This window comes from Aulonocara sp. 'chitande type north' Nkhata Bay, linkage group LG14, assembly GCF_057382095.1.
Source record: "Aulonocara sp. 'chitande type north' Nkhata Bay isolate Kocher_YH1m ecotype deep benthic linkage group LG14, A_spYH_male_GT1.1, whole genome shotgun sequence".
Classification (NCBI taxonomy): Eukaryota; Metazoa; Chordata; class Actinopteri; order Cichliformes; family Cichlidae; genus Aulonocara; species Aulonocara sp. 'chitande type north' Nkhata Bay.
Window position 1 is genome coordinate 31468182 of NC_141357.1, and position 15089 is coordinate 31483270.

Consider the following 15089-nt stretch of genomic DNA (forward strand, 5'->3'; position numbering starts at 1 on the left):
TCTCCAGGTGTTCCTATAGACAGTCTCAGTACTCAGTTACAGTCTGAGTCATCTGGCTGATTCATTTTGTGGCACCGAAGTATGGAGGAGGCACATTTGTGTGGGCATACACAGATAGTAAATTAAACCGTTTGTTTGAGCGTTTTAAAGTTCTGCCATGCTCTTAGTGTCTTTGCTGTTAAATGATTTATTGAGGTAACTAAAGTGGAGGGACTCTGCCATTCTGTCTGTGCTTGAAGCTTTATACCCAGTCCTGGCCCCATTAGACCAGGAGAGGAAATGGCAGAAGTGTCACAGCGAGGCAGGCAGAGGGCAAGCGGAGTACATCTGGAATTCTACTCACATGATAGGAAATTATGGATGGATATGATATCCTTACGTAATCGCAGAGCCATGGAAAACCCTGATCATTTTAAAGTGGCTTTATCCGCATATTAAACCAATAGGTTTTCCTCATAAATCATAATTATGGGGATTTAATCAGTATAATGTAAAATTAGGCTATTGATGTATTGTACAGCCAATCCGGCCCCAGTGTCCTTCTGGATTTGATTTATAAAAACATTTGCTTATTTGATTCTTTCACTTTAAAAGATTTACATTGAACTCTAAGGTAAATTGAGTTGACTTTTTGCTTTTTTTAAACGTGTGTTTGTGTCAAAATATATTTTATTTAAAGATTTTATTTTTAAAAAATCGTGTTCTTTATGCATTTATTTACTTGAAACTACACTCTCACCATATCAGACGACTTTGAGTGTATTTGTTTTGTTTCAGACATAGAGTTGAAACAGATTGACATATATTACTGTTAGGATGATGTTAGCGCAGAGTCTTGTGAGCCGAGGGGCTCAGCATGATTCACTGCTGCTGATTGCTGACAGTTTATGTCATGGTTTTCCCAGAGTTCAGCTGCCTACGTTTTTTCCATTTCATTGACCCGCTGTAACAACATCTGGAGTCTGTAAAAAACGTTCTTCCCTTTTGTTTGTTTAAGTTAAACTTTTCCCACATCACTTTTAACACTTCTTGGATGAAGTTTCAAAAAAAAAACCTGTAAAAGCTGACCTCGTGTAATCTGGACAGAAAACTGAGTGAGAGTCGAGAAACATCTTTTAGGAAATGGTAGGAAATTCTTAATTTTTAATTATTGAAATACAAGAGAGTCCAAGGATTCAGAGGCAATCTCCTCTGTTGGTTATAGCTTAGATGTTTGCCAAAAAATCTGCTGAGTGGGGTATAAAAGAGTTGTCGTGGGCAGAGCTGGATAGGAGGGTCGGGCAGTAGGAGCTGAAGGGGAAGAAGACGGGGGTGAATGTTCACAAGTCTGCCACAGAAAGGGGTGGGTTGAAGGAGAGATTTAGTGTTGGGACAGGCACATGGTAGTTGGGGGTAGACGGAAAGAGAAAGGGAAAGGAGCTGTGGATCTGAGTTCCAACTGGAAGCTGTGTTCAGACAGGGAGAGAGGGCAGGAATGTGGCTCAGTGTGGGAATGAAGATGCTCTGACATGCTGAGAGACACTCTTAAGATTTGATGGATATACCGGTATGAACCACTCTGGCTGTATGATGAAAACATCCCGTGAGTACATGATAATTTGTTCCTGGCAGGAAACTACAGTGGTAGTTTGAAGTGTTTTGGAGAGTAGGCATATTAAGACGGATGCTTCACTGACGATAATTACTTATTAGACTAATGAATGAATGAATTTGTTCTTTTTATTTTAGATTGTTTTACAAAAGAGTATGAAAGGAAGAAGATTATAAAGGCTCAGGACAAAACAAAATAAAAACCCCAAAAGTTTTTGCTCATGTTGTTGCCAATCAATATTTATCAAAAGTTTGGGATGAGACTGTGGGACTACCCACCTAATTCTGTATCTAAACTAGGTTTTCTTTGGGCATTTTGTCACGTCATATCCATGCAATGAATTACATAACAGCTGGGTTTTTTAAAAATATATTTTTGGTAATGTTGCACAAAGAGAATGATAAAGGAAGGACGCCCTCAGTTGCCACAGATGCTTGAGTTGTGCACAGCTTTTAACATTCAGAGCCATTGTGTCACAGCCAAACTGGGTTTCATCTCTTTGTGAAACTGTAATTTTATACTGTACACAGTTTTAAAGATGTGGGTTGTGGAGGGAAAACACAAGTTCTCATTTTTGGCATCATGCCCATCCAGCCTTTTATCCACAAGAGATTTCCTTAGAGAGAGGATGAGAGGACAGAATGTCTCAGTATCGTGTTACAGAATGCCAAACAGAGAGGAATTCCCAGCTCATGTTACTTGCTCCCAGTGGTCCAACCTGTGGCTGTGGGACACAAGAGGATCTGGCAGCGCTCTCACTATGAGCTACAGTTGAATAATAAAGGCCTGATATTATCCCCCTAAGAGGGAAGGCTAGCTGTTTAGAAAACCTTTAGCTCCTGCTGATACAGGTGGGAACAGAGCAGAGTGGCTCCTGGACGCCTACACATGTTGACTTAACTGCTGGTTAAGGGGGTAAACAGCAGACCTTTTCTATCATCCAAGGACAGAGGGAACTGTTAATATTTATTCAGTTGCATGACCAAAGTCACTTTTTATAGATTTCTGGATGGAAAACAAGTAAAGCAGCACAGGTGAGTTCAGGATTATATCTGGAAAAACGTCCGATAGCTGTATATTCATTTAAACAATACAACTGCTGTAATTATGAAGTATAGTGTGATGAATGATGGTGTTTTATGTTTCAGTCGTATTTTGTCAGGCTCAGATAGGGCTTGGAAATAAGACTTCAGATGTAATGGGAGAATTGTTTGTCAGCCGCTGGCGCAGTTTATGCACGATTATTCTGGAATTAATATTTACTGTCTGTATTCTTCTTCAAATTGTGGAAAGGTTTTTGAACAATAACAACAAAAAACCCACCCTGAAACTGGTAAGAGCTGTTTAATAAATAGATTTAGGTAGATATAAAATCTGTGCTTCATATGTTTTATGTAAAATAATTTACCACAGAGTCAGTTAGGTTTCTAATGCTTAAAATGTACCTGTGGAGTGACTCACCATGATGTAAGGCATTGTTTGGTTATGTGTTTTTTTTGAAACTTTAAGAATTTTTGTTATAAATTAGTCTTTGGATCAGTTTGTTAATTATCGTGAGACAAACAGTAAAACAAAAAGCATTTTTCAGAACAACCAGAAGTTTAAAAACCTTAAGAAAAATGTTTTTATAGGAAACTGCAATAAACAGCAAATAATCTTCTTCAATGAGGACAAGTAGGCCTTTTTTCAACATAAAAAAGCTATAATAATCCTGCATTATTTCTCCTAACACATTCTTATAAATTCTGATGTTTATTGACTACAGTTTTACATTTCCTCTCCTAATGTAACGCAACCTATTTACTGTAGCACTGGTGTGTCAGACAGCATGTCTTGTGTAGGCGGTAAATGTCACCCAGCTCTATTAGCATTAATGGAAAGGCGCCAATGGTCTGTTTCCTCTCCTTGTCATCAGCAGAGACGTCAGGTCACCGGGACCAGTTTATGATCATGACTGGAGGGATCAATTATCACAAACTCTACTTGTTTGCTTTGCTCGGACTCTATTAAAGAGACATAGAGTGCTGATAAGGATCCTTTTACCCTATTTACATTTTGTCACTGTTTGTTTTATACATAATAGTATCTCTGGATTTACCCAGATCTGCTGTCTGTCCAATCTTAAGTCTGTTGTGCGTGTTGGAAAAAGGCGCAGGCTTGGTTTTGGTTTCACTTGAAAGCCCAGTTTCTTTGTCAAAATGAAAACTAAGTCATGTAATGTGACTATATTTCACTTTTTATCTCAAACAACAAAATTTCTTGTATTTCAGAAATTGAGGCGAAAGAGGCGTGTGATTGGCTGCGGGCAGCAGGATTTCCCCAGTATGCTCAGCTCTTTGAAGGTAAAAAAACTCCTCCACACATTCACACATAACCAAAGGGTCGAAATGTTGACATTGAAGGGAAAAGGGTTAACAAAGTAGAACAGCAATAAAAGGCTTCTGTAAGGAACTAAAAATGGCTTTTTTAAATTTTAGATCTGTTCCTAAATAGAACAGTGTTTTTGATTGAACATGGACTTGCAAGCTGATGAGTGAATAATGGTACACAGTGTTATCTGGTCTGCCCCCAAAACTGTACACAAAACCATGTATTCATGAGCTGCATAGTGCGCCTCATTTACACCACTATTCTCAGGAAGCCTTGGAGCTTGAACCGCAGTCAGATCCCTAGACACAGCAACACAAGTGGAAAATTCAGCTGCTTTTAAAGTCTAATCTTTTCCAAGCTACGATTACTACATAAACATGTCTTCTGTGCTTAAAGACTAAAGTCATGGGACGAACTGGGTTTTATCAGAGCTTAAGGTAGCTATACTCCCTCAGATCTCTGCGCTGTGGCCAGACTTCTGATGTGCTGTGGTGCAATATATTTGTTTTCTGACAGTTTGTAGATAGTATGTGGACTTTGGCAATGAATGCAGACATTGCTGTTTGAGTGAATAATAAGTTAACATAATTTTAGTATGATATTGGGATTGTGTATTAGAAATTATCCCAGTGCTTGAAGCTTTTGCCATTTTTTTAAGTCCAGAATACAGTTTAACAGAATATTCGCCCAACTTTAAAATCAGACCGAGCAACCTCTGCTTTTTATAAGAATTCGACAACTTGACATGAATGCAGTGGAATGTTAGATTCATCCTCTTAAGTTATGTAAGAGGAAGCCCATACCCAGGGCAAGACGTAATGCTCACAAGTCTGAACGCTGTTATTTGAACAAATTCTGTCTCTGCTCATTAGCATCACATACAAAACAAGTTTAGTGGTCTCCCAGCTTTCAATGTAGTTCTGGAAAGAATGTGTTTTCCCCATCTCTCTATCCATTCATCATATCCAAGAACACTGCTAAAATGTCAGGGAGGAATTTGAACACTGCTTCTTTCTCCAACTTTTATTCTTTTTATTCCAGATTCGCAGTTTCCCATTGACATTACTCCTGTGAAAAGAGATCATGATTTTTTGGACAAAGATCTTGTGGAACCTCTGTGCAGGTAATGTCATGTCAGATATTTATAGCTAATCTTTGAAATAAAGTTGCAAACACTGAAGTGGAGCTATGTTAAAGGCCCTGTGAAGTTTGGCATGGAAGCACAACTTCCATGGAATGATGTGAAAAAAGTTTAAAAAGCTAAAAGCTGCAGACACAAATCCTGTATTTATACAACTGTTATTACATAAACTCGTTGGTTATCCCCTTTGGGATCGTGTCAGGAAGGGCATTCAGCTTAAAACTCTGCCAAATCAAACATGAAGCTACCCACTGTGGGGACCCCTATGTGGCAGCGATCAGCTGAAAGTAGCTTACTATGAAGTTTTTTCCCCACTTGGAGTTATGTTTATTATTTCATTTACTAAATCACTGCTTACAGACCTTCACCAGGTTGCACAGATATGGTGGTCCCCAAATGGACAAAATGAAAATTTTGGTTTAAAGTTGGTGTAAGCAACATGCTCTTTTCTACTGGATAAAATACTTCTATATTAACCTGATGTCCTTCTTGTTGTTTGTAAGTAATCTGAGAGATAAGAGAGTTTCCAGGCTTTAGAACACTTAGCCTGGGATTGGAGACTTTGGCTAGCATAAATTAGAACAACATCAGGTGGAAGGATATGGTTGTCTAATAGTGTGATTGACTCTTTTGAAGTCAGATCGGATCGTTGACCTATTTTTAGCACTGCACGAGGATACGGCTGTTTTTAAATTTTTTTGGCCTTTTCCACATTTTATGCCTCTTGCAGCTTTATTAAATCCTTCACTTGCAAGAGCACTGATGAGACTCTTCTGCTGTTCATCTAACCCAACTATGCATAAATACTGTATATGATTTCCTAGTTTGCCAGAGAGTGACTAAAAACGTACACTAAGCCAACAACTGGTGGTTATAATAACGTTCTTGTAGGGTGAGACAACGCATATACTTTTTCGAGCCAAGATGCAAACAGCACTCAGGCTACCAATGTAACTATAGCAACCATCCCAAGAGGAAAGCAGAAGGAACGTGAGGGGTGCCTTGCACAGCTCAATATGCTGTGACTCTAAACAACCCTAAAGAAACTCATCTGAATTCCAAACTAGCCACGGGATAAATACAACACAATTGGAAACAGTTCCACCTCTAACGTGATTGTTGTCCACGACGTTCCTCCATCTCTATGGTAACATTAGGATGGCTTTATTATCAGTTTTGCCACCACAGGCATGTGTGCAAAAATAAACAGCGGCCTTCATCTTGTGATTGAACTGAAGCAGATAGTTATTTTGTGTGTGAGTTGCTCTCTGATCCTTCACTAAGCAGCCTCCTTTTTATAGTAACCACATTCAAAGCTCTTCTGGCCTGCGGAATAAAGGGCCCCCAGCTTAGAGATCCCCCTCTTCAGTGCTCCACTATCTACAGTAACAATCATGGGAACGTCTTGTTTAACTAACCCCTTCTGTAACACTGGAGAATGGTTAGAGGCCTTTTACTGACACAGAACAATACTGTCAGTCGGTTTAAAAAAAGCCTGTTAGCAGTATGTGGAGCTGTTAAAGCTTGTAATTATCTTACCGCACATTTGTTTCTTTGTCTAAAGCCAACACTCAGTTTAGCGGGAGTGTGTTTTCTTATGTCGTCATTTTTTCCATCTGCAGCGGTTGGTTCATTTTCAGCTCTTAGTGCCGTTGTACAGTGTACTGTAAATTCCAGTTGGCACACCCACAGACTCCTATAAACTGTAATCACTAAGGATACGCTCAAAGCCTTAGTTCGTGATGTTTATTAGAGATACTGAAAGCATTCACTGTTTCTTTTTATAAAACTACGCTAAGGAAATGTACATCAGTATTTATAAATAGATTATGATAAATGCAAAACCTACAGCTATATTGTCTATGCTTCATGTTAAGGACAGTCTTTCTAAATCACCATGCCAAGTTGAAGATCACATTTAAGACCTATATGTTAGCACGTACAGGGGAAAATTTTGAATGAATTTGATTAGGCAAAGTTGAACTAAAGTTCACGTTTGTCAGACTGCTACAGGCAGCCCTTCAAGCCACTATCACTTAGAGAACAGAGCAACTGACAATTACCGGTGTTCATTAGGTTTAGGATACTATTATATGGATAAATTCAGTTTCCCACTGGGTCTGGCTGTGCATCCAAACAGACACTGATCAGATTAACACTTAAACAACAAACAGAAGTGGATCTTTTTCTAGTCTGCTCATCTGGTGTTGATTACTACTGCTGCTTTCTTTTGTTTGCTTGGAACAGCTTTTCATCCTAAGGCTGTTTTTCTTTCAGGCGACTCCACACTTTAAATAAGTGTGCCTCTATGAAACTTGACGTGAATCTTCCAAAGAAGAAAGTAAGTGTTAAAGTCTTTTTACTTTTACAGTTGTGACAAGTATAATATAACATTAAATGCATTTTGGATTTGGGGAAAAAACAGCATCCTCCTTGAAGAGATATATTTTTAAAACACTTTATGACTCAATTGTAGGGGTGCAACGATACACAAAATTCACGGTTCGGTTCGATCCTTGGTGTCACGGTTCGATATTTTTTCGATACAAAAAAAATGTTCATGCCTTTTTAATTTGTCATTTATTAAAATTATAAATATATATTTTAACTCAAAAGTACAGTTTTTAAATTTAACCCTAACCCTTGTGCGTGTTTTTTATTTTGACAGCGAATGCGCACCTGCGGACCACTTATGTGCAGCCCTGGTTATTTAGCTCGTCATATTGCAGCCACAGAAATTCTTTTGTCCATGAAACCATAAAGCTGCACTTTCTTTTTGCCTTATAGTCTGATTTGTCATAACTTCTCAGTTTTGTGGTAAGCTTTTCTTTGGCTGTCACTTCTTCACCCTGACCTGTCTTATTTGGCTCAGCAGAACTAAAATATATATCTGTCTGTGAAGGTCATCGTAGTCAAATATAAATCCTGCTGCTTTTACACACGCACTCACATAAGCTCAGCGATTCTCTGCGCGATCAACCTCTCACATGTTTAAGCTTGCTGCGGGAGATTTCACTTGTCATGTTTGCATAGTAAGCTAACAATTAATAAGACTATGTCAGAGGAATTGGTGCACAAATTATCATCACTCACAGATCAGTGCTGTCATTGCAAAGTGAAAGCAAAAAAACAAGCGCAAATTCAAACGCGATTTCAATATGTCACATATTGACAGTGGCTCACCGATGCCAATGACATAATTACCCAGCTACATTTCTGAAAGAATGCAAAAGCATTGACATATATTTTTCCTTCCTGCAATAGCCCGACGGGCAGGGCAGAGATAGATTTTGGTAGCCCGACTGAAAAGATCGCTAGCCCCGGGACGTCGGGCTAGCGATATTGCGAGCCCTGTATCTGATTGAGGAATCACTCATCTTTGGAAAAAGAGAGTTTATTACAGAGAAATGGCTCTTTCCAAAATAAAAGCTATACTATCCGCTTCTTCTGGGCTATATTCTCAGCAGCATATTAAACATATAAGGAGAATCATGTGCTAACAGCTGTCTAAATGACTTGGCTAAAGTTAGTAGCATGCTTGCTTGTTTTTTTTCTGCTTCCACTTGTCTTTGCACTAGGATGATGTCGGCGTAAATGTGCAGTCATATTCGTTGTGTTCCCACTAGTGCTTTCAGGTTAATCTCGTTGAAATGACCTTAACGCCACAACACGGCAAATCTCCGTTAACGAGCTACCGCCGATCGCCCCGTGCATGGGGCTAGACGGCCAACACCTTAACGAGCTAACTGCGCTAACACACTAGCTCCCACCCATGTAATTGAGCATTGCATGGCACATCCAACATACTGTTTTACTTTAGTGCATGACTCGCTTACCTTCAGGGTCATACGTCACATGAAAACCAAAATAATTCCAAACGCCAGATCTGAATGAGGGTGCGGGAGGTCCATGTTGTAAGGAGAGCTTAACTTCTGTCTCGCTAGCTTGCCCTGCGCTCTTCCTTCTGATGATGCTGTCTGTGTTGAGCGCTCAGTGAATCTGCGTTCGACTACTCCGCCTAGGCTGCACTGTCGAGCCTAGGCGGAGTAGTCGAACGCAGATTCACTGAGCGCTCAACACAGACAGCATTGTCAGAAGGAAAGTTGATAAAATAAATTAAACATTTTGTATTGTTCGATACATATGCGTACCGAACCGAAAGCACTGTATCGAACGGTTCAATATCGATACGAATATCGTTGCACCCCTACTCAATTGGTAATATATTTATTTTTGCCACAACAATAGCCTTTTGTGTGCGACTCTCCACATAGTCTGGACTGCTTTGAGCTGTTATTCTTGGTTTGTAGCTCTTAATAGAAAAAAAATCTTTGAGTCTAATACCACAGTAGTTATCAGTAATTTTTAAGATGTTGAAAAGAAATGTTAATACATGCTTCAGCACAAATAGAACCTAACTTTATCTTTATATACAACTATTATTACATTCACAGTTATTACTTCTTATTTGTTCGCGCACTGGAATGTAGCCTTGTCTTGGCTGGTTGCATAATGGTATTAGTCCTTTGCAAACACATTTTCCTTTTATTGCCTGTAGCTATCCTTTGTGCTATAGATTTTGTGTGTTAGTACACACGTTTTAGCTTCCAGTGAAAAAATTTCACACACACACTACAAAGAGGTAAAATATGCAAATTATCCTTTGTGGAGTGTTTCTGCATCCATGGTCTTTTTGATTGTTATTCTTATTTCAGTGGATAGTTATTTACTACTGCAGTAACTTTCATGAGACCTAAATAGCAGCAGTTGCAGTTATATCTGCCAGAATAATTAGTGTAAAATAATCTTTCTTTTCCCAGAGTGAAGACTCTGATGAAGACGATCTGTTTGCTATTAGTGACAAATGGACCTTTGAGTGGAGCAGCCGGCGTTGGTCCAGGTTACAGGACATTGACAGTCTGCTGGGAAATCACAGAGAGGGTGAGCTCTCCAGAGATGGTGTGCCTCTGAGAACTACCACCAGCAGCGAGAGTGTTCTGACAGACCTCAGTGAGCCAGAGGTCTCTTCTTTGCACAGCGAGAGCAGCGGAGGCAGCGGTCATCGGGGCCTCAGCACAGAGGACTCTGACTGTTCTAACCGCACCTGCTCAGACACTGCAGCAATGCCAGACTCAACTTCTCTCACAATGCCTCACATCCCCAAAGAATTTGCTCACTTCAATTCACCATCTGACAAGCACAGCAAAACAACCCACTCTCGTGCCAAGGAGTTACTAAAGCGTATGGATACACTGAGCTCCCGAGGTACTCTGGGAAAAGGCCATAAGACGCTGGTAATCAGCTCTCCTGTGCTGCAGCAGAAGGCCCAGGCCCTGAAGAAATTGAGGTGTGAAGACATAATAAATGGAGATGGTGGAGCTCTGGAACCACCATGCAATAAAATTCTGCCATCCCACTCCAGTAGTGAGGGTAGCAGCCATTCTGGTGGCAGCACTGTCAGCACACCCAGCCTAAAAGAGCGTAAGCCTCACCGTGTTGACCATAAACGCAGCGGCATGTATTTGGAGGACATGGACATCTTCTCAGGATCCCAAATGAATAAAGTTGCAGAACAAAATCGTAGAAATGAATTTTGCTCTTATGAAAACCTCGTGGTCCACATTCCCAAAGACCACAAGCCAGGAACCTTCCCCAAAGCATTGTCCATAGAGAGCCTGTCCCCAACTGGTGGCGCCTCAATTAACTGGCACACTGGCAGCATGCACCTGGACTCCCCTTTAATTTCATGCAGAAAGGAAACACGGCCTGCCACCCAGTCCTCTTCCAGAGGTAGCCGCATCAGTGTGTACGATAATGTTCCTGGCTCGCATCTGTATGCCAGCACTGGAGACCTGATAGACCTGGAGAAAGAGGATCTGTTTCCACACCTGGATGATATCTTACTGCATGTCAATGGTCTACAACAGATAGTGGACCACTGGTCAAAAAATGTGTTACCTGGAGGCGAGGGGATAGTACAGATCGATGACGGGAAGGATGATACAGCAGGGCTTCAGTCCTCTAGTCAGATTACATTGGACTTTGAGGGAAATTCTGTCACGGAAAGCCAGATCGTGCCTAGTGATGGAGACAGAGACAAAGTATCACTTACAGAGACAGAATCTACAAGGCTCAGGGAAAGGAGGGACTCCGGTGTAGGTGCATCACTCACAAGACCTAATAGGTAAGACTGAACTGATAGAACTAAGCAGTAAGAGTATGTTAAGATGAATAAAAGTTTACTCTATTTTCTTTGCTTTTTTAATCTCTTTTGGCATTAGGTTAAGATGGCCCAGCTTTCAGATATCTAATCGTCTAAGTCACTCAAGAGCATCCCTGCAGATCACAAACCAATCAGCAGGCCAGCTGAGTTTGTTACAAAAGTTTTCACTGTTGCGTTTGACTGCAATCATGGAGAAGTATTCCCTGACCAATAAACATGGCTGGACTTGGTAAGTCTAACGTATTCTCCCAACTACTTATGTTTGATTCCTATTTTCAATTTGGATTTTATTACAGTTCTTTGAACTGATAATCACTCTCAGTCATCAGTATTATTTATGTATGTATTTGTCCAAATCCTGATATACTGTATTGGCGTCCTTCATTGCCATCATCTTTCTTTAGTCTAAAGAGAATTTTTTAAAACATGTGCTAATGTCTCTCCTAGGTCTGTGCCAAAATTTATGAAGAGAATGAAGGTACCAGATTATAAGGATAAGAATGTGTTTGGAGTTCCTCTCATTGTGCATGTGCAGCGTTCAGGACAGCCCTTGCCCCTCGGCCTGCAGCAGGCCCTGCGGTACTTGAGGAGTCAGTGCCTTGACCAGGTCAGTGACAGTATACGATACTCTCACACTGCACATGCCTTTCATTTTCATATATGAAGTTTATGTGATATAACTGTTTTGCTTCCAGGTGGGTCTTTTTCGTAAATCAGGCGTGAAGTCTCGAATCCAAGCTCTGAGGCAGATGAATGAAAGTTCTCCAGAAAATGTAAATTATGAGGATCAGTCTGCCTATGATGTGGCTGATATGGTGAAGCAATTCTTCAGGGATTTACCTGAGCCCCTACTCACCAGCAAGCTGGGAGAGACCTTCCTCCATATTTACCAGTGTAAGTAAAGACTGCATTTTTATCTGTTATCACTACCTCTGCAAAGCACAAATGTTGTGTTCTAATCCTTTTATTCACCTGTGCAGATGTACCAAAGGACCAAAGATTGCAAGCTGTCCAGGCCGCCATCATGTTGATGTCTGATGAAAATCGAGAGGTACTGCAGACGCTGCTCTGTTTCCTTAGTGATGTCACTTCCTCTGTGGCGGAGAACCAGATGACACCTATGAATATTGCTGTGTGCCTGGCTCCGTCCCTCTTCCATCTCAACAAAATGAAGAAGGACAATCTATCACCAAGGTATTGTTTTCTTTTTTTCTTGTGTTACACTTAACTTGGTGTCTGTGGTTTTGGGTAACATTACCTGCCATTCTGTGTTTACAAAAATAATGATGAAGACATGCATACATTAACTCCTGCATGATTATCTTCCCCACAGCTCCATAAAGATCGCTATAAAGTGGGTTACAGATTTTACTCATCCCTCAGGGGTGCAGTAGATAACTCTCTTTCTGGGCCAGTTTTACCCCAGTTAAAGCTTAATGTTTTATGAGATCATGCTGTGTACAAACAAAGCAAAGCTCTCTAATTTAGCAAGTTGAAATTGTTGCTAAAGAGATCAAAGCGGTTTCCTGCAGAGCGGAAGAAGGGTTTATATACTGTTTCTTGTGGGGATGTTGACCTGAAGTCCCTGCTGGCCTAATAGGTTTTCTCTCCTCATATAATCTCCAGGGCCATGCATAAGAAGTATGCTACTGGCAGACCAGACCAGAAGGATCTGAATGAGAATTTAGCAGCGGCACAGGGCCTCGCTCACATGATCATAGAGTGCAACCGCCTCTTTGAGGTACGAGAACCTGTGTTTATTATGCAGTAAGAATTTAAAGCCTGGATGCAGTATCTAGTCTTGTTTTTATTTGCTGTGAGCCTTACCTTATGCTTTTATGCACCCATTAGATCCCTCATGAGATGGTTACTCAGTCGCGTAATTCCTACGTGGAGGCTGATTTGCATGCACCAACAATTGACGAGCTGTGCAAGCAGTCGGAAGATGAGGATGGAACATACCAAACACTTTTGGAGGGGAGACTTCAGAACCTGCTCAAAGAGGCCCGGGAAAAATCCAAATACTGGGTGTCGTGCAGCAGCTCTGATAACACAGAGCTCTATTATAAGAAGGTTAGTTTTCTAACCTAAACTTAAACCACTATCTTTATTTCAAAGATAGTGGTACATGAAAACAATCCTTTTTGTGTCTTATGTGTGTGATCCAGGTGGGAGATGGCAACCCTTTGAGACGTTGGAAAGTGTCTGTCGAGGTGGAAGCGCCGCCATCTGTGGTGTTGAACCGGGTGCTGCGAGAGCGCCACCTGTGGGATATGGACCTCCTTCAGTGGAAAGTGTGCGAGACACTGGACAGGCAAACAGAAGTGTTTCAGTATGTCCTGAGTCGCATGCCCCCTCATCCCAGCAGGGACTTTGTAGTTCTTAGGTGAGTGCTTAAGAAAACTCAGTGATCTCTTATTTTGGGAATAGCTCAAATTGTATTTCTTAAGATACCATAATCAGTCTCTTTCTGTGCATTCAAGGTCATGGAGGACAGACTTGCCCAAAGGTGCTTGCTCCCTGGTTTCTGTGTCTATAGAGCACGAAGACTGTCCTCCTTTAGGAGGGATAAGGGCTATAGTCCTGGAGTCTAACTACCTATTAGAGCCCTGTGGCTCAGGAAAGTCCAGACTAACTCACATCTGCAGAGTGGACATGAAGTAAGTCCTACAATGAGCTTTTACACAAGATTCTTTTAGAAAGTGCTATATAGAAAAGTTGTTCGCTTATGGTTTGAGCTGCATTTCTAAATATTTTGTGATGTATGCTATAGTATATTGAATATAGTGATTTGATTTCAGGGGACGGACTCCAGACTGGTACAACAAAGCCTTCGGCCACCTTTGTGCTGCAGAAGCTGCCCGAATCCGCAACTCCTTTCAGCCACTAATCACAGACGGCCCAGAGACCAAAATCTGAAATTCTTTGCTGCTTGTGTCTGCTCAGCCTTGAGATCAACATTGAGCCTTTGAGTCATTGCTAACAGCCACAAAAAGTAGAGACGGGGCTCCAGAACGAAAGCACAGTTTATTGTTTGTTTGTCTGAATGCAAAATGCTCTGATAATAACTTATGGCTCCTCTGAAATTGCACAATTTTAAAAGAGGACATCTTATAGGTGCTGAGCATAATTCTTCATTGGGAAATTAATTATCCTGCCAATATCATTGACATTTATGACTATTTTATTTACCTTCATGTTTCTAAAACTGTATGTTATAATAATTATCTTTAATAATATTATTGTATTATTGTTTCTACAATGTCTAGGACATTCGAGCTCTGAAATGCTTCTGGGAAGCATATATTTGTTTGTTTCAGATTTAAAGCTATAATTATTATGATGTACACTCAAGTGTATATATGTGTGTCTGTGTGTGTGTGTGTGTGTGTGAATATACTGTAAATTAAATAGAATGTATATTTTGTATATATGTGTATATATATATATATATATATATATATATATATATATATATGAAGGGGTAATGAGTACATATGTTAATTTTCCATATATTAATTAATTTTTCTGTGTGAACCGTTCTGTCAAACACATGGTACAAAATTGTAAGCTGGTTTTACTTTGCTCCTTTATTGCCATTTTGAAATGGATGTAACTGTAATAAACGTTGACCTTCAGTGGTTGTGAAGAAGGTGACTTAAGGTTTGACTTGATCATACCTGCTTTAGGGTACTGGATTGTGCAGTCAGGTCCAAAAATTTCTTTTTTTAAAAAAAAAAAATAAAACCATGAAAATGATGAAA

General features: G+C 40.2%; 1 protein-coding gene across 5 annotated transcripts in view; it reads left to right on the forward strand.

The window, feature by feature from the left end:
• The window catches only part of stard13b (StAR related lipid transfer domain containing 13b), a 63492-nt gene extending 48403 nt beyond the window's left edge, over positions 1 to 15089 (forward strand). For all 5 annotated transcript variants that reach the window (XM_086262071.1, XM_086262068.1, XM_086262069.1 and 2 more), the window contains 13 exons: positions 3862 to 3933; positions 5003 to 5084; positions 7380 to 7443; positions 9923 to 11286; positions 11384 to 11554; positions 11773 to 11932; positions 12021 to 12219; positions 12306 to 12519; positions 12952 to 13066; positions 13177 to 13398; positions 13494 to 13711; positions 13809 to 13985; positions 14127 to 15089. In XM_086262071.1, coding sequence (XP_086118197.1) covers positions 3862 to 3933; positions 5003 to 5084; positions 7380 to 7443; positions 9923 to 11286; positions 11384 to 11554; positions 11773 to 11932; positions 12021 to 12219; positions 12306 to 12519; positions 12952 to 13066; positions 13177 to 13398; positions 13494 to 13711; positions 13809 to 13985; positions 14127 to 14244 — 3176 coding nt within the window. In that variant the 3' untranslated portion in view covers positions 14245 to 15089. The remainder of the gene's footprint in view (positions 1 to 3861; positions 3934 to 5002; positions 5085 to 7379; positions 7444 to 9922; positions 11287 to 11383; positions 11555 to 11772; positions 11933 to 12020; positions 12220 to 12305; positions 12520 to 12951; positions 13067 to 13176; positions 13399 to 13493; positions 13712 to 13808; positions 13986 to 14126) is intronic.